An 18,704-nucleotide genomic window follows, 5' to 3' on the forward strand; every position below is an offset into this window, starting at 1 on the left:
GAATGAATGAGCCAAATATAGAAGCCGCAGTGTCGCGAGGAACAAGAGGCATGATGGGTAATAAAAGGGGTGGGTCTAAGGCAACTGTTTTCGGTAAGAGGTGATGAGGGCATTATGGGTAACGAGGAGCAGCGCACGGTTCGCAGAAGAGATTAGAATTCTCCCGAGGCACTCTGGGAAGGGCCAGCACTTCCGGTTTTAGGTCAGCTACTCGGGACCAGAGGTGGGATGGGTGCCCCGCTGCCGCGGTGCCTGGTGGGACGCGAGGCCTGACCTTGCTGCCTAGCCGCCTGGGCCGCGCAACCCATCTTTACCTGTCCTTCGACCCTGGCACGTTAGCCAATGAGAGCACCAAGCTAGTACGCCATCAAGGTTGGCCCCGTACACGCTGGAGCCAATCAAAATGCTGCAAGGGTCAAAGCCGACCAATTATCTCAGCAACTTCGTCGCGGGGCGGAATCAAAAGAGGGTCTCCTTCAGGAGAGAGGCGGGGCGACGCCTCTGTGGGCGTGGCAAAATGCTCAGCACAGGCCAATGGCAGGATAGCACCGGAACCCGCGGCGACGCTAGCCAATAGGCGTAGGCGCGGCGAGCTAATGTGAAGGGCGGGAGGAGCGCCGAGACCTGCTTGCGAGTCGGAACCAATACAAAAGGACATTTGAGGAAACGTGGGCGGGACTTTATTCATAAGCCCAATGGAAAGACCGATTCTTGACACTGGTGGGCTGGCCTCAGAGCACACTGAACCAATGGGCTAGGCGGGGCGGGACGACGGTGGTGGTGGCGGCGGAGGCAGCGTGTTCGGTTGCGCGTAGTGCACGGGGTGGGAGCGGAGCCCAGGCCGGGAGCGGGCGCCGCCGCCAGTGAGAACCGGGGCCCGGAGCCAGGCGGGGGTTTGGTGGGGCTGAGTTTGGGGCGCGCGGGACCTGACCTTCGCCCTCTGACCTCTCCCCTCGCAGACGACCATGGGAAACGTGTTGGCCGCCAGCTCGCCGCCCGCAGGGCCGCCGCCGCCGCCAGCGCCGGCCCTCGTGGGGCTGCCGCCACCTCCGCCCTCGCCGCCGGGCTTCACGTTGCCGCCGCTGGGAGGCGGGCTGGGCGCCGGCACCAGTGCGGGTCGAGGTTCGGAACGGACCCCTGGGACTGCAACCGCCAGCGCCGCAGGGGCCACTGAGGATGGGGCCTGCGTCTGCCTGCCCAACCCGGGCACATTCGAGGAGTGTCACCGGAAGTGCAAGGGTGAGGGGCGAGGGCCCCCCCCCGGGGCTGCGATGGCCCGGATCTCGGGGGAAGGGGGAGGACACTGGGGACTTTGGGATTTGGCGCGCACCGTTGGAATCATTTAACAGCACTAGGAGGTGACGTCGGGATCGGATGTTGGAACGTTGGACTTGGGGCTTAGAATGATGGGATGAAATGGTGGAAACGGGATGGAATGCCACAGGAGTAGAGAAAAGCCTTAGGGACCTCAGGCGCCCCGGGACCAGCTAAGCCAGACTTGTCTTGCGATCGGGAAGGGAACTGAGGCCCAAGGTCACAGTGTCAACAAGGTGTCAGCAACGTTCTGTGGGGGCAGAACCCAAAGCCTCCGGATCCCAGCCTGGATCAATTAGAGTAGTAACAGTGGTAGAGGTTTATGGAACTCCGTTCTGTTGTCATTATATGTTAACTCATTGGATCCTTGGGACAGTTCTGTGTGGTGAGGGTCCCATCTTACATATGACTAAAATCTTTGCTTAAAGTCGCTCAGCTAGTAGATGGTGGCAGTGAGGTTTGGGTGGGCACAGGCCCTGGCCCTGTCTAACTAGGCTGTACTGCCTCTTTACAGGTGGGATCCTTTGTGAGATGCTCTGCTATGGGTCTCTGGAGAGAGCTGGGGATGAGAGTTGGTGTGGGGTTGGGGTGAGTGTGACGGTGTTTCTCTCCTCCAGAGCTGTTTCCCATTCAGATGGAGGGTGTCAAGCTAACAGTCAACAAAGGGTTGAGTAACCATTTCCAGGTGAGCCTTCCTGGTGCCCTGGTACCCACCAGAGGTCATCCCCACCATCCCCCTGCATCCGCACACGCAGCCCTCTTACCCCTCGCACAAGACCTGGGCTCCTTGGTACTTAAAAAGACTCGGAGATGCAGTGCCAGACTAACTACTCAGTTTAGGGACCTGTCCAAAGGTACTGTCTACCTATAGCAGCTGGGCTGAGTGAAGGAGCAGGTATGTGGGCCTACCAGTAGCACCTCCTTTCTCTGAGTCTCTCATGTAGTCAGGCCGTGCCTCCCAGTGTTCATGGCCTGCCCAGCCCTGGGACCTTCTCCCTGCCCCTTCAGTGGGCAAGCGCATCTGTCCAGGATCCTCACAGTCCTCGCTCTTCTCCCAGGTGAACCACACAGTAGCCCTCAGCACAATCGGGGAGTCCAACTACCACTTCGGGGTCACATATGTGGGGACAAAGCAGCTAAGTCCCACAGAGGTGAGCTTTCTTTTGTTATCCATTCATTGTATCTTTCTAGTAACAAATATGTAGCCAAAAGCCAAGCTAAGAAGGCCTCATCAGGAAAATGTCATGGCTGCAGAGATCTTGGGGATGGGGACTACATCTCTCCGGTTCATTGGAACAGGAGTGATTCCTTCATTCAGTAAACATCCCCTGAACCCCTGCTCTCTGCTTGTCCCCATGCTGAGCAATGCTGGGGGAGTGATCACAATACCCCTGTCACCAGACAGATGTGAGCCAGGTAGTAAGGGACTGGGCTGGAGATCATGCAGAACTCTGAATGACAAACCTGGCTTTGGACTTTCTCTAGGGGGTAGTGGAGAGTCATATGGCACAGTTTGGTCAAGGGAAAGATGTGGTCCATACGTTCATGCTGTAGAAATTGTGTTGTTTTTTTTCCCCCCTTTTTTTGAGACAGAGTCTTGCTCTATCACCCAGGCTGGAGTGCAGTGGCACGATCTCCACTCACTGCAACCTCCACCTCACAGGTTCAACTGATTCTCCTGCCTCAGCCTCCCAAGTAGTTGGGATTACAGGCGCCTGCCACCATGTCCAGCTAATTTTTGTATTTTTAGTGGAGATGGGTTGGCCAGGATGGTCTCGAACTCCTGACCTCAAGATCTGCCCGCCTCTGCCTCCTAGAGTGCTGGGATTACAAGCATGAGCCATTGCACCCGGCCGGAAATACCTCCTTAGAAGCATCTCTGGGGCTGCCATGTGGGGGCTGGTTATTAGGGGAAGGGACAAAACTGGAGGCCTAGACAGGGTTGGGGGGACTCAGGTCTCTGCTTCTATTGTTTTCCTTCAGTAAATGTGTTTATTCCACAAACCTACACTGCACAACATGTTCTGTGCCCAGCCCTGTGCTGGGCACACAGCAGTGACGAAACAGCCATGGGACTCACCAGTGGGTCAGGGGACAGATGGGTTCCCAGAGAGTAACAAGCTGGGATGGGCAGGGCTGACATGGGGGAACCCAAAAGTAGAGGAGCCTAACTCAGGACTAAGTGGTCAGAGAGGGCTTCATGGAGGAGGCAACCCCCATCCAAGGCTTTCTGACCCTAGGCTTCTTGCCCCGGCCCACCTCATGTACTTACACAGTGCCGGGCCTCTGACGCCTGCCTTTCCCTCTGCCTCACAGGCGTTCCCTGTACTGGTGGGTGACATGGACAACAGCGGCAGCCTCAACGCTCAGGTCATTCACCAGCTGGGCCCCGGCCTCAGGTCCAAGATGGCCATCCAGGTGAGTGGGGTACGGCAGCTGCTGCTCCTCTGGCCACCGTGGGCCAGGAGCTGCCCTCACACCCGCTTCCCCCCAACAGACGCAGCAGTCGAAGTTTGTCAACTGGCAGGTAGATGGGGAGTACCGGGGCTCTGACTTCACAGCGGCCGTCACCCTGGGGAACCCAGACGTCCTCATGGGTTCAGGTAAGAGGCACAGGGCTTGGTGGTCGCAAACCCGCCCCTTTTGTGCACCTCCTTTTCTGCCATCAGAGAAGTGGTTGAGCAGGAGTGACTTTGAAACATCAGGCAATGTGGTACAGTGGGTGAGATGGTTCAGTGGTGAGATGGTACAGTGGGTGAGATGGTTCAGTGGTGAGATGGTTCAGTGGTGACATGGTACAGTGGGTGAGATGGTACAGTGGTGAGATGGTACAGTGGTGAGATGGTACAGTGGGTGATATGGTACAGTGGTGAGATGGTACAGTGGGTGAGATGGTACAGTGGTGAGATGGTACAGTGGGTGAGATGGTACAGTGGTGAGATGGTACAGTGGGTGAGATGGTACAGTGGTGAGATGGTACAGTGGGTGAGATGGTACAGTGGTGAGATGGTACAGTGGGTGAGATGGTACAGTGGGTGAGATGGTACAGTGGGTGAGATGGTACAGTGGTGAGATGGTACAGTGGGTGAGATGGTACAGTGGTGAGATGGTACAGTGGGTGAGATGGTACAGTGGTGAGATGGTACAGTGGGTGAGATGGTACAGTGGGTGAGATGGTACAGTGGTGAGATGGTACAGTGGTGAGATGGTACAGTGGGTGAGATGGTACAGTGGGTGAGATGGTACAGTGGTGAGATGGTACAGTGGGTGAGATGGTACAGTGGGTGAGATGGTACAGTGGTGAGATGGTACAGTGGGTGAGATGGTATAGTGGGTGAGATGGTACAGTGGTGAGATGGTACAGTGGGTGAGATGGTACAGTGGGTGAGATGGTACAGTGGTGAGATGGTACAGTGGGTGAGATGGTTCAGAGCCACGGTGCAGTCTTAACTGAGATTTTATTTTGTATTTTAAAAAACTGGCCGTGCACAGTGGCTCATGCCTATAATCCCAGCACTTTGGGAACCCAGGGCGGGCAGATCACGGGGTCAGGAGATTGAGACCATCCTGGCTAACACAGTGAAAACCCATCTCTACTAAAAATACAAAAGATTAGCTGGGCGGTGGGCTCCAGTAATCCCAGCTACTCAGGAGGCGGAGGCAGGAGAATTGCTTGAACCTGGGAAGAGGAAGTTGCAGTGAGCGGAGATTGTGTCATTACACTCCAGCCTGGGTGACAGAGCGAGACTCCATCTCAAAAAAAATTTAAGATGAGGTCTTGCTGTATTGGCCAGGCTGGTCTGGGAATTCCTGGCCTCAAGCAGTCCTCCTACTTTAGTCTCCCAAAGTGCTGGGATTACAGGTGTGAGCCACCTCAGCTGGCCAGGGAAAGAGTTTTTCAGCCTGTGGGCAGTACAGTCAGGACTCTTAAAAGGGACCTCAGGGATTATGGTCACCTGATACCATAAGGCTTTGCAGAGCTTTGGCCTTCACTCTGAGTGAGTCTGGGCAGAGCTTCTCACAGGACCCCGCAGCTGGCATAGGAAGCAGACTTCAAAAGGTACCACTGGGAAGGGGTGGAGCCGGGAGAGGAGGTTGGATTCTGGGTGTTGTTTGAAGGTCGAGCTGCTGGATTTACTGAGATTGGTTGGAGGCAATGACTCCGTACTTTTTGGCTGGAGCTGAAGAGTGGTTCCTGGCTTTGTGTCTTTGCACAGCCATCCGCTTCGTCGTGGAGAGCAGGCTTTTGGGCACTGAGTCCTGAGTGATTGGCTTATACAGTTGGGGAGCCAGGGTTGGCTTCAGACCCCTGGGAGTGCCCAGGGAGAGTCACCACTTCTCCCTGCAGGAACCTAGGGAGACTTCTCAGAGGAGTGATCACCTTTGAGCTGCCAGAGGAGGGGAAAGGGCTACGCCAGCTGGGGCACAGGAGCAAGAACATTCCAGGCAGGGAGCAGTGAAGGGAAGGGCCATGGCAGAAAACAGGGAACTTGGAGACAGCAGCAGGTGCAGAGAGGCCTCCTAAGTGAGGCCGCTCTGCAGGGCCCCATGAGGAAGAAACCTGTTCAGCCAGGCATCGTGGCTCATGCCTGTAATCCCAGCACTTTGGGAGACTGAGGCAGGAAAACTGCTTGAACCCGGAAGGTGGAGGTTGCAGTGAGCCGAGACTGGCCACTGCACTCCAGCCTGGGCAACAGAGCAAGACTGTCTTGGGGGACAAAGGAAAAAAGAAAAGAAACATTTCCAGCCCATTCCTGCCCTCTTGGGGGTCCCAGGTCAGGCACAGTGGCTCACACCTGTAATCCCAGCACTTTGGGAGGCCGGGGTGGGTGGATCACTAGGTCAGGAATTCAAGACCAGTCTGGCCAAGATGATGAAACCCCATCTCTACTAAAAATAGAAAAACATTAGCTGGGTGTGGTGGTCCCAGCTACTCAGGAGGCTGAGGCTGAGAATTGCTTGAACCCAGGAGGCGGAGGTTGCAGTGAGCCGAGATTGCACTACTGCACTCCAGCCTGGGTGACAGAGTGAGGCTGTTTCAAAATAAATAAATAAATAAATACGTACATACTTGAGGGTCTCATGGCCTCAGTTCCAAGAGTTCCTGGAGCTCAGAGGCCAGAGTCCAAGTCACTCACTCTAGATGGCAGCTTTTCCCTCTGTGGGCTTTGGTTACCCCACAATTGAATGGGGGATGATACTGACCAGAATGGTAATGGTGGTGATGTGTTTCTTTTTCCCCGAGACAGTCTCTGTCGCCCAGGCTAGAGTGCAGGGGCACGATCTCAGTTAACTGTAACCCACCTTCTGAGTTCAAGTGATTCCCCTGCCTCTGCCTCCCAAGTAGCTGGGATTACAGGCATGCACCATCACACCGGGTAGTTTTTATATTTTTAGTAGAGACGGGATTTCGTCATGTGGCCAGGCTGGTCTCGCACTCCTGACCTCAGGTGATCCGCCTGCTTCAGAGTACTGGGACTACAGGCTTAAGCCACTGGGCCCACCGTGATTTTTCTTTTTAAGACAGGGTGTCACTCTGTCTCCCAGGCTGGAGCACAGTAGCACAATCATGGCTCACTGCACCCTCAACCTCCCCAGCTCAGCCTCCTGAGCAGCTGGGACTATAGGTGTGCATCACCACACCCAGCTAGTTTTTTGTACTTTTTTTTTAGTGATGTGGGTCTCGCCATGTTACCCCAGCTGGTCTAAGACTCCTGCGCTTAAGCAGCCTTCCTGCCTCAGCCTCCCAAAAGTGCTAGGATTACAGGGGTGAGCTACTGCGCCCCACCAGTGTGGTGGTGATTTAATAACCAGTGATCTGGGTCGGGGTGTCATCTCGTCGAGGAAGGAGATTCACAAGGTGGCTTGCCCAAGCCCATGGGGACCGGCTCCAGCCCACTTCTGAGCTCAGCCTCTCTAAAAGATGCCACCAGGGCACTGGCCATGAAGTCATGGCTCATGTTGGGGGATGCCACCAACACTCAGCCACTCTAGAGCTCCACCCAGCTGTGCCTGCAGGCATGGAAGGCCCCTACTTCTGCAGCTCCAGAGAGAGGGCTCCGGCCGGCTCCAGGCTAGCAGGCCAGCCCACACCCCCTTTGGGGCCCCAAGTCTGCCCCTCTGGTTGTCTGTCTGGGAAACATCTTTGCACCTGACTTGCTCTATGCTGTCTCAGCTTCTCCGTGTCCTCATTCTTGTGGCCCCCCCACCCCCACTTCCCTTCTCCACGGGTCTTCCTCTTAAGCAGGCTGCAGCCTGGGACCCTGTCTGCGCGGTTGTGGTGGATTTCTCAACTGTGGACTTACTCCTTCAGTCCCTCTTCCCTCTTCACTTCCGAGCGTGTTTCCTGACTCTGCAGATATGCCGTTGCTTTTTTTCTTTTACGTATTTTTAAATTTCTTATTTTTGAGACAGGATCCCTGTTGCCCAGGTTGGAGCACAGTATCGTGATCACAGCTCACTGTAACCTTGACCTTCTGGGCTCAAGCAGTCCTCCCACCTTGGCCTCCCAAGTAGCTGGGACCACAAGAATGTGCCACCATGTCTGGCTAAATTTTTGAATTTATTTATTTGTTGGTTGCTTGTTTATTGAGACAGATTCTCGCTCTCTCACTCAGGCTAGAATGCAGTGGCGCTCTCATGGCTCATTGCAGCCTCCACCTCCTGGGCTCAAGCCATCCTCCAGCCTTCCACCCCGGCCCCTTAGCACCTGGGATCGCAGGTGTGCACCAGCACACCCAGCTAATCTTTATATTCGCCATGTTGCCCTGGCTGGTTTTGAATTCCCAGTACAAATGAACCTCCCGCTGTGGCCTTCCAATTTGCCGGGGTTACCACAAGCATGAGCCACTGTGCCTGGCCCTTTTTATTTCTTTTTAATGATAATCTGTAGTTTCATGAAATTTTTAAATTTTTTGTGGAGATTGGGTCTCACCATATTACCTAGGCCGGTCTCCAACTCCTGGCCTCAAATAAACCCTCTTGCCCCCGCCTCCCAAAGCATTTGGGATTCCTGGCATGAGCCACCACTGCGTCTGGCTTTTTTTTTTTTCTTTTTCTTTTGAGATGAGGTCTCACCATGTTGCCCAGGCTGGCTTTGAACACCTAGGCTCAAGCGATCAATCCTCCCTCCTCAGCCTCCTAAACAGCTGGGATTACAGGCATGTGCCACCACACCAGGCTTGTTTCCTTTCTCTCTCCCTCCCTGTTTCCTAGTCTCTTCCCATTTCTTCTGGCCCTGTAATATCGTATTTGTGGCGTGTACCCTGTTAGGCTCCAAAGACACCAAAGCAAATCTGTGTGTATCCTGAGGCTTGCGAAGGCAGCCCAGCGGGGGCAGACCTCTTGTGCAGCAAGCACCGCCTACTGGAGGAGCGGAGGGGTGTAGGCTTGGACCTCTCACCCAGCGTGGCAAGTCTGAGTGACAGCTGAGTGCTCACCAATGCCTCACAACCCCAAGAGGCAGCCACGGTCACAGAGAGACGATGCCCGTGTCCATGATCACCAGCCAGCCTGTGGCAGGGCTGGGATTCGAACCCAGGCCGTGCACTCGACTCACCTGCCTCTCAGCTGCACAGTGGCTCAGAGCCTGGGTTTGGGAGGTGTGAAGGCTTGGATTCCGCCCCGACACATTTCATGAGCATGAGTGAGTGACTTACCCTGTCAGCTTCTGTAAGTGCTGGGGAGCTCTGTAAGTGATGGTGGATAAATACTGCCCATATGGGCTTGTGTCGACCAGATGAGATCCTTTGGGTAATGCAGTCATGGCAGGGCCGGGGACGCTGACTCAGCGGCATGAACTGCTGGGCGATGGGTTAGGAGAAAGGAGCTTGTGTGGGAGGCCTAAGAGCAAGCGCAGGCCTCCAGCAGGGATGACCCTAGAAGGCTTCCTGGCCTGGCACCCAGGGTGGGGGAAAACTGACCATCATTTTGCCCACAGGAATCCTCGTAGCCCACTACCTCCAGAGCATCACACCTTGCTTGGCCCTGGGTGGAGAGCTGGTCTACCACCGGCGGCCTGGGGAGGAGGGCACCGTCATGTCTCTAGCTGGGAAATACACATGTGAGCCTGGGGCCCGGACTCCTGGGTCTGAGGGTGGAGGGCTGGGGGCCAGGACTCCTGGGTCTGAGGGTGGAGGGCTAGGGCCCTGAACTCTGGGGACTGAGGGTGGAGGGCTGGGCTCCTGGACTCCTGGGTCTGAGGGAGGAGGCCTGGGTTCCCAGATCCCCTTGGTAATGAGCCCCCACCCCGCTCTCTAACAGTGAACAACTGGTTGGCAACAGTGACGTTGGGCCAGGCGGGCATGCATGCAACGTACTACCACAAAGCCAGTGACCAGGTGAGTGGGTCCAGGGACTGGCTGGTGCTGCTGGGAGCTGCTGGGCCTGGAAGTCCAGGTAGGGCCACTCGCCAACTCTCGTGTGTTGCCCCGGCCTCTCCAGCTGCAGGTGGGTGTGGAGTTTGAGGCCAGCACACGAATGCAGGACACCAGTGTCTCCTTTGGATACCAGCTGGACCTGCCCAAGGCCAACCTCCTCTTCAAAGGTAAAGGCTCGGTTTCCCTATTCAGGATGCAAGTGAGAGGTGACTCAACTCTGAGTGGATTTATAGGCCACCACAGGTGCTGAGGACCTGTGGGCCTCCAAATTACCAGGGAACGCTTGTTAAAAAGTAGGTGGATAACCCTCTGCTGTGTTTTATGCTTGAAAAAAAGTAGGTGGAGCAGCCAGGTGCAGTGGCTCACACCTGTAATCCCAGCAGATTGGGAGGCCGAGGCAGGTGGATCACTTGAGGTCACAAGTTCAAGACCAGCCTGGTCAACATGGTGAAACCCTGTCTCTACTAAAAGTACAAAAATTAGCCAGGCGTGATGGCGTGCAACTGTAATCCCAGCTACTCGTGAGGCTGAGTCACAAGAATCGCTTGAACCCAGGAGGCGGAGGTTGCAGTGAGCCGAGATTGCACCACTGCTCTCTAGCCTAGGTGAGAGTGAGAGTCCGTCTCAAAAAAAAAATAAATAAATAAAATGAAATAAATAAATAGATGTTTAAAAAAATATTAGGTGTATCATCTGATGGGTGTTTGGGCCGAGCTGGAGCTTTGCACATCCCCTCCTGACCCAGCCAGCGAGCCCTCACTCCCTACACTTGCCCCTTACTTTTCTGAGACTGGTCTCACTCTGTCACCCAGGCTAGAGTGCAGTGGTGCAATTGCAGCTCACTACAGCCTCCACCTCCCTGGCTCAAGCAGCCTTCCCACCTCAGCCTCCGGAGTAGCTGGGACCACAGATGCACACCACCACACCCGACTTAATTTTTTTTTAATTTTTTGATAGAGACAGGGTTTTGCCATGTTGCCCAGGCTGGTCTTGAACTCAAGCCTTGGCCTCCCTAAGTGCTGGAATTACAGATGTGAGCCACCACCCCCAGCCAGGGTGGAAGGCACCTTGGAAGCATCCAGCCTGCCCCGTTCATCTTACATTAATAGAAACAGGGTTCCAGAGGTTTCAAGGTCACAGCCAAATCCAGACCCTCTGGAGTGCTATAGTGCAATCTTGGCTCACCACAACCTCTGCCTCCTGGGTTGAAGCGATTCTCCTGCCTCAGCCTCCCAAGTAGCTGGGACTACAGGCACGAGCCACCAGGCACGCCCCTCAATGTCCACTCTTAAGTCTTCTTGGCTGTCTGTGGCTCACAGATATTAGGTGTTTGAGCCTCATGCTGAGCAGTGCTGGGGACACAGTGGTGACGAGTTGTGTCTTCACAAGGCTCAGTGGGAGGAACAGATCATCCCCAGAGTGGGCGGGACTAGGTTGGGGGAACCCAGGCGTATGGAGGGCTTTCCAGAGGGCAGGGATCACTGAGCGGAGAGTAGAGGAGTGAGCCATTTGCTGCAGCATGAAGTTGCTGGTGGTGTGATGGGGTTTCTGGGTGGCGGGAGCAGTGTGGTTGGAAGTCTGGAAGCCGTGGGCTAGTATTGGAGGTGGTCAGGAACTCCACGTGGACACAGGGTGGGAAGCTGGCACACCTTTCACCTCAGCTCCTCCCCGCAGGCTCTGTGGACAGCAACTGGATCGTGGGTGCCACGCTGGAGAAGAAGCTCCCGCCCCTGCCCCTGACACTGGCCCTCGGGGCCTTCCTGAATCACCGCAAGAACAAGTTCCAGTGTGGCTTTGGCCTCACCATCGGCTGAGCCCTCCTGGCCCCCGCCTTCCACGCCCTTCCTCCTTCAGATTCCACCTCCACCTCCCCTCCCTTCCCTTCCTCCTCGGGTCGGGGGGGACAGCGGAAAGGAGGGACCCCGCCACCCCAGCAGCTGAGGAGGGGATTCTGGAACCGAATGGCGCTTTGGGATTCTGAGTACCACAGGCAGCGTGCTCAGGGGGCCTGGAGTCCCGGGAGGGATTCCAGGAATGCAGGGCTCGCAGGATTCTGAGCACCAGGGGCAGAGGCGGCCAGACAACCTCAGGGAGGAGTGTCCTGGCGTCCCCATCCTCCAAAGGGCCTGGGCCCGCCCCGAGGGGGCAGCGAGAGGAGCTTCCCCATCCCCGGTCAGTCCGCCCTGCCCCGTCCACTCTCCCATCTCGGTATAAGTCATGTTTATAAGTTATGGAAGAACCGGGACATTTTACAGAAAAAAACAAAAAACAACAAAAAATATACGTGGGAAAAAAAAAACTGATGGGCGGCCTCCGTTGATTCTCAAGCCTGGCAAGCCTTGTTCTGAGCGTGCCGTCTGGAGTCCGGCTGCCCTGATCTTCCCCCAGCCGCCCGCAGTGGGGCGCCAGAGGGCTGGAGCACGGAAAGCCTCGGAGCCACAGGCTTAATGCTGCTTTGAGCGCGGCTCAAGAAGGGTGCAGCATGGTCTGGGGTCGCAGTCTCCCCGGCTGGAACATCCACCATGCAGGGAAACACCACCGGCCTTCCCTTGCCCGAGGGTAGGTTCTCAACCACTCCAGCTTGACCTGGCTCGAGTGGCTACTTAGGGAGGACTTTGTCCCTGCAAACTGACACAGCGCAGATAACACTGTCTGAAAGCAGAGATGGGGGCAGGGAGCTAGGAGAGGGTTCAAGCTACTAGGAACAGCTACAGAACAACTAGGGTTGTAGGAACTGCTGTGTCGGAAAAAGGGCGCCAGAACTCAGGCCTGGGACGGGGGCTAGAGGCCAGACTAGGCTTCTGATGCAGCCATGGGGGCTGGGTCACATGTGTCTGAGAATGTGGTGCTGTCTGGATTTTGCCGACCACCATCAACCCCCAGCCTCCTCCAAACGGGAACTGAAACTGTCTGCCCCCAAGGTCTGGGGAGGGAGGGCTGCTGAGTAGAGCCGACCCCCTACCAGCCAGAGCAAGCAGGCCCACCCGGCACTGAGGCCTCCTCTCCAGGACCAGATGTGCAGAATCCTCTGATCCCAGCCCCTCCGGTTCTCGCTGTGTGGCCTTGCCGTTGACCTCGCTGCTGACCTCACTGCTGTACCGCCAGTTTCTCTGAAACATCTGGAGTTTATAACAGGGCTGTTGGGAAAGCCACAGCGTCTGAGCGTGCACTGTGGCCTGTCCATCGCTAGCCCTAACATAGGACCGCTGTGTGCCAGGGCTGTCCTCCATGCTGGACACACATGCTAGCTTGTCACCAAATGTATCAGTCACACAGCTGGCAACTGGCAGAGCCAGGATTCAGGCCCTGGCAGTTTGGCTCCAGAATCCTAACCCTGACCCAGAAGCACAGCTTTAATCCCCTGGAAACCAAAATGCCTCTGCCAGGCGGGGGAGGTGCTGGAATCTCATTTACATGTGGGGATGGGGCTCCCCTGTGCTCAAGTTCACCACCAAACGAAGCTATGATTAAAACCAGATCCCACTCACAAAGCCCAGATTCAGCACATGCATCGCATTGTTCCCTGTTCCCACCCTCCCATCCCACTGTTGAGCCCCCATCCCCCAATTTTTTTTTTTTTTTTTTTTTTTGATACAGAGTCTCACTCGGTTGCCCAGGTTAGAGTACCTTGGCACAATCTCGGCTCACTGCAACCTCCACCTCCCAGGTTCAAGCGATTCTCCTGCCTCAGCCTCCCAAGTAGCTGGGATTACAGGCGACCAACACCATGCCCGGCTAACTTTTGTATTTTTTTTAGTAGAGACGGGGTTTCGCCATATTGGCCAGGCTGGTTGAGAACTGCTGACCTCAGGTGATCCACCCGCCCTGTCCTCCCAAAGTGCTGGGATTACAGGTGTGAGCCACTAAACCTGGCCTCCCCCCGACTTTCTTTTTTTTTTCCCAAAGAGTCAGGCTGGATTGCAGTAGTGAGATCTCACCTCACTGCAACCTCTGCCTCCCAGATTAAAGCGATTCTCCTGACTCAGCCTCCCGAGTAGCTGGGATTACAGGTGCCTGCCACCACGCGTGGCTAATTTTTGTACTTTGAGTACAGCTGGGTTTCCACCATGTTGGCCAGGCTGGACTCAAACCTCTGACCTCCAGTGAGCCACCTACCTCAGCCTCCCAAAGTACTGGGATTACAGGTGTGAGCCACCACTCCCGGCTCCTCCCATCCCACTTCTGTCTGGCCCCCTAGCCCCACTTTCTCTCTGGGATTCAGAAGTCCAGGTCCCAGCTCCTTCTCCAGAGTGCATTCTTCCTGGCACAGGAAAGGATAGGGTCAGGGAAGGAGGACTCCGTGCAGCCTGCAGGTTCCCCCTCCTGCTTGGCCCCCAGAATGGAGGAGGGTGTCTGGATTACTGGGTGAGGTGTCCTCCCTTCCTGGGGACAGTTGGGGGTGGTCAAAAGGCCTCTATGCCCCACCTCCTCCCTCTGCCCTGCTGTGCCAGGGGCAGGGGGAGAACAGCCCGCCTCGTGACAGGGGGCTGGCCCAGCCCGCCCTATCCCTGGAAGAGGGGGCGGGACAGGGGGAGTCCTATAATTGGACGAGTCTGGGAGCCTCCAGTCTTACTCAGCCCCAGTGGAGGTGAAGGACGCGTTCCCCAGGAGCTGGTGAGAAGCATAGGGAGGGCGCACAGCTCAGCTCAGGGGCCTCTAGGAAGATGTAGCTGGGACCTCGGGGAGCCCTGGCCTCCGGGAAAGAAGTCTCAGGAGAGCTACTTGGGTTTGGGCTGGGGGAGGGGAGGAGTTGGGGGTGAGGCCAGCGGCAGGGGAGTGGACCTGGGCAACAGAGGTGATCTGACCTGCTAGGTGGGGTGGGGAGAGCAGCTGGACTCGGAGCTAAGTCAAAGCAGGACCCCACGAGTTGTCACTGCCATTTATTGAGCACCTACTGGGTGTCCCCATTGTCTTCTGACCTCCCTACTTGGGGATCCAGGGGCAGCGACAGCGTAGCTAGCCGCCGACTGGAGAACTTTAAATGAGGACTGAACTACCTCATAAGTGGAAAACGCTCTCAGATGTGAAACTGGAGCTTAGAATGTGAGGGGAGGATGAGGAATGCGACGCTGGGACTGAGATGGAACGGGTGGTGAGGAGGGGGCAGGGGGTGAAATTTGAACCCTGGGAGAGGAAGATGGAATTTTAACTATGGAGGCCGACCTGGGGGATGGGGAAATGAAAGAAGACCAGAAGGCAATTGAATAGGCACTGGATGGGGGAGGCTTGGTGAATGTCTGTTGGGATTAGGCCTTTGCAGATAATGGAGCAAGGCTTTGAAGGCTAGGCTGGGGTGGGGCCGGGTTGGGGGTGGGAGTTCTCGCTGGGGGTTGATTGACTTCTCCCTCCCCAGACTGGCCAATCACAGGCGGGAAGATGAAGGTTCTGTGGGCTGCGTTGCTGGTCGCATTCCTGGCAGGTATGGGGGCGGGGCTTGCTCGACTTGCCCACTTCTCCCCCCTCCACACCAACCTCCTGACCCCATTCAGGCAGGTCTGAGTCCCATCGTCAGCTGGTCTGTCTTCTTGAAGGGAAGGCTCAGGTCTGAAGCTTCCGTGCCGCTCCCTGGCTCTGAACAGCGATTGATGCTCTCTAGGCCTGTTTCCCCAATCCTTGAGATGAGAGTTTTTTCTTTTTGGTGGGGGGAGGGGCAGCCTAACTCTGTCATCCAAGCTGGATGGAGTGCAGTGGCGCGATGTTGGCTCACTGCTGCAACCTCCGCCTCCCGGGTTAAAGCCATCCTCCCGCCTCAGCCTCCCCAGCAGCTGGGATTACAGGCACACACCACCATGTCCAACTAACTTTTGTATTTTTAATAGACATGGGGTTTCACCATGTTGGCCAGGCGGGTCTTGAACTCCTGACTTCAGGTGATGTGCCCACTTCCGCCTCCCAAAGTGCTTGGATTACAGGCGTGATCCACTATGCCCGGCTGGGAGTTAGAGGTTTCTAATGTGTTGTCAGGTAGGTAGTGAATATCTGTGACGAATCAACTGTGATCTTTATTCCCCATCACCCCACCAGCCCTGCATGGGGCGCACAAGGACACTTGATACATGCTTTTCCATTGGCCGTGCTGGCTCACCCCTGTAATCCCAGCACTTTGGGAGGCCGAGTAGGGTGGATCACGAGGTCAGGAGATTGAGACCATCCTAGCTAACACGGTGAAACCTCGTCTCTACTAAAAATAAAAAAAAAATTAGCCAGGCGTGGTGGCACGCACCTATAGTCCCAGCTTCTTGGGAGGCTGAGGCGGGAGAATCGCTTAAACCCAGAAGGCGGAGGTTGCGGTGAGCTGAGATCATGCCATTGCACTCCAGCTTGGTCAAAAGAATGAAACACCGTCTCAAAAAAAAAAAAGTAGCCAGGTGTGGTGCCCCACACCTGTGGTCCCAGCTACTCAAGAGGCTGAGGCAGGAGGATCACTTGAGTCCAGAAAGTCAAGGCTTCAGTGAACCATGTTCAGACGCTGCACTCCAGTCTGGCCAACAGAGTCTATAAATAAACAAATAATGTTTTTTTGCTGGGGGCAGTGGTTCACACCTGTAATCCCAGCACTTTAGGAGTCCGAGGTGGGTAGATCACAAGGTCAGGAGATCGAGACCATCCTGGCCAACATGGTGAAACCCTGTCTTTACTAAAAGTACAAAAAATTAGCCAGGCATGGTGGTGTGCGCCTATAGTCCCAGCTACTCAGGATGCTGAGGCAGGAGAATCGCTGGAACCCAGGAGGCGGAGGTTGCAGTGAGCCGAGATTGGTCCACTGCACTCCAGCCTGGGCAACAGAGTGAGACTCTTCCTCAAAATAAATAAATTAATACTGCTTTTCAAGTGATTAAGCAGACTCCACCCTCACCCTCCTCCTCATGGCTTCAAAGAAGCCTTTGTGGAGCACCTGTGTGCCAGGTACTGGGTGCCTGGCTGGGGGCAGAAGGACCCTGACCCAGCTTGAACTTGTTCCACACAGGATGCCAGGGCAAGGTGGAGCAAGTGCTGGAGCCGGAGCTGGAGCCGGAGCAGGAGCTGCACCAGCAGGCCGACTGGCAGAGCGGCCAGCCCTGGGAGCTAGCGCTGGGTCGCTTCTGGGACTACCTGCGCTGGGTGCAAACACTGTCTGAGCAGGTGCAGGAGGAGCTGCTCAGCTCCCAGGTCACCCAGGAACTGACGTGAGTGTCCCTATCCCGGCCCTTGACCCTCCTGGTGGGCAGCTGCAACTCCCCAGGTTCAGGTTTCATGGTGTGTCCTGTCATAAATGCCTGGGCGTCTGGGCCTCTGAGGGTTCTAGCTTCCTCTTCCCATTTCTAACCCCAGCTTTAGCTCTCTAGGATTCTCTCCCAGCTCTGTCTCTTCCTCCCCTCTTCTGACTCAGTCGCTCACACTCGTCCTGGCTCTGGCTCTGGCTCTGGCTCTGTCCTTCCCTAGCTCCTTTGTATGTGTGTATGGAAAGAGAGACAGGGAGATGGGGTTTCACTGTGTTTCCCGGGCTGGTCTTGAACTACTGGGCTCAAGCGATCCTCCCGCTTCGGCCTCAAAGTTCTGGGATTAGAGGCGTGAGCCACCTGGCCCCTTCTTCGTCTCTGCCTCTGCTCTCTGCATCTGTCTGTCTCTGTCTCCTTCTCTTGGCCTCTGCCCTGTTCCCCATCTCTCCCTCTTTTTCAGGTCTTTCTGGCTCATCCCCATTCCACCTGCCCTCACCCCAGCCCTTCTCACCCATCCCCACCCCCGCCTTCCCCTGTGCGCACACCCTCCCCCTCTCGGCCGCAGGGCGCTGATGGACGAGACCATGAAGGAGTTGAAGGCCTACAAGTCGGAGTTGGAGGAACAGCTGAGCCCCGTGGCAGAGGAGACGCGAGCCCGCCTGTCCAAGGAGCTGCAGGCGGCACAGGCCCGGCTGGGCGCGGACATGGAGGACGTGCGCAGCCGCCTGGCGCAGTACCGCAGCGAGGTGCAGGCCATGCTGGGCCAGAGCACGGACGAGCTGCGGGCGCGCCTCGCCTCCCACCTGCGCAAGCTGCGCAAGCGGCTCCTCCGCGACGTCGATGACCTGCAGAAGCGTCTGGCCGTGTACCAGGCCGGGGCCCGCGAGGGCGCCGAGCGCGGCGTCAGCGCCATCCGCGAGCGCCTGGGGCCCCTGGTGGAGCAGGGCCGCGCGCGGGCCGCCACCGTGGGCTCCTCCCTGGCCAGCCAGCCGCTGCAGGAGCGGGCCCAGGCCTGGGGCGAGCGGCTGCGTGCGCGGATGGAGGATGTGGGCAGCCGGACCCGCGACCGCCTGGACGAGGTGAAGGAGCAGGTGGAGGAGGTGCGCGCCAAGCTGGAGGAGCAGGCCCAGCAGATGCGCCTGCAGGCAGAGGCTTTTCAGGCCCGCCTAAAGAGCTGGTTCGAGCCCCTGGTGGAAGACATGCAGCGCCAGTGGGCCGGACTGGTGGAGAAAGTGCAGGCCGCCGTGGGCGCCAGCGCCGCCCCTGTGCCCAGCGACAATCACTAAACGCCCAGGCCTGCAGCCAGGGGACCCCACTCCACCCCGTGCCTCCTGCCTCCGCTCAGCATGCAGCGGGAGACCCTGCCCCCGACCCAGCCGTCCTCCTGGTGGGCCCTATAATAAAGACTCACCAAGTTTCACCGCAGCTGCTGGCCTCCCTGTGTGATTTTCTTTAAGCTCCAGCCTCAATTTCTCTTTCTGCCTGCACACTGGCCACACAGTTCTCAGCCCATCCTTCCCCTCTGTGTCTTAGACGGAGTCTGGCTCTGTCACCCAGGCTGAAGTGCAGTGAGTGGTTCGATCTCAGCTCACTGCAACCTCTCCTTCTTGGGTTCAAACGATTCTCTTGCCTCACCTTGGGTTCACGCAAATCTCATGTCTCAGTAGTTAGGATAAGAGGCTGGCACCAACACACCTGGCTAATTTATGTACTTTTAGTAGAGACGAGGTTGCACCATGTTGGCCGAGCTAGTCTTGAACCGACCTCAAGTGATCCACCCACCTCAGCCTCCCAACATGCTGGGATTACGGGC

General features: G+C 56.5%; 2 protein-coding genes across 2 annotated transcripts; both read left to right on the plus strand.

The window, feature by feature from the left end:
- The first annotated feature begins 776 nt into the window (after window positions 1–776).
- TOMM40 (translocase of outer mitochondrial membrane 40) lies at window positions 777–12,251 on the plus strand. The gene is made up of 10 exons (XM_002807846.7): window positions 777–863; window positions 960–1,239; window positions 1,932–1,999; window positions 2,373–2,465; window positions 3,631–3,732; window positions 3,812–3,917; window positions 9,254–9,376; window positions 9,577–9,653; window positions 9,757–9,859; window positions 11,367–12,251. The coding sequence occupies exons 2-10, from the start codon at window positions 966–968 to the stop codon at window positions 11,504–11,506; spliced, it is 1,086 nt and encodes a 361-aa protein (XP_002807892.1). The 5' UTR covers window positions 777–863; window positions 960–965; the 3' UTR covers window positions 11,507–12,251.
- Window positions 12,252–14,257: 2,006 nt separating this feature from the next.
- Window positions 14,258–18,316, plus strand: APOE (apolipoprotein E). The gene is made up of 4 exons (XM_002762227.4): window positions 14,258–14,306; window positions 15,046–15,111; window positions 16,660–16,858; window positions 17,457–18,316. Exons 2-4 carry the CDS (start codon window positions 15,069–15,071, stop codon window positions 18,175–18,177), a joined length of 963 nt encoding a protein of 320 aa, XP_002762273.1. The 5' UTR covers window positions 14,258–14,306; window positions 15,046–15,068; the 3' UTR covers window positions 18,178–18,316.
- The last annotated feature ends 388 nt before the right edge of the window (window positions 18,317–18,704 follow it).

Source organism: Callithrix jacchus, chromosome 22, assembly GCF_049354715.1.
Source record: "Callithrix jacchus isolate 240 chromosome 22, calJac240_pri, whole genome shotgun sequence".
In the NCBI taxonomy this organism is placed as follows: domain Eukaryota; kingdom Metazoa; phylum Chordata; class Mammalia; order Primates; family Cebidae; genus Callithrix; species Callithrix jacchus.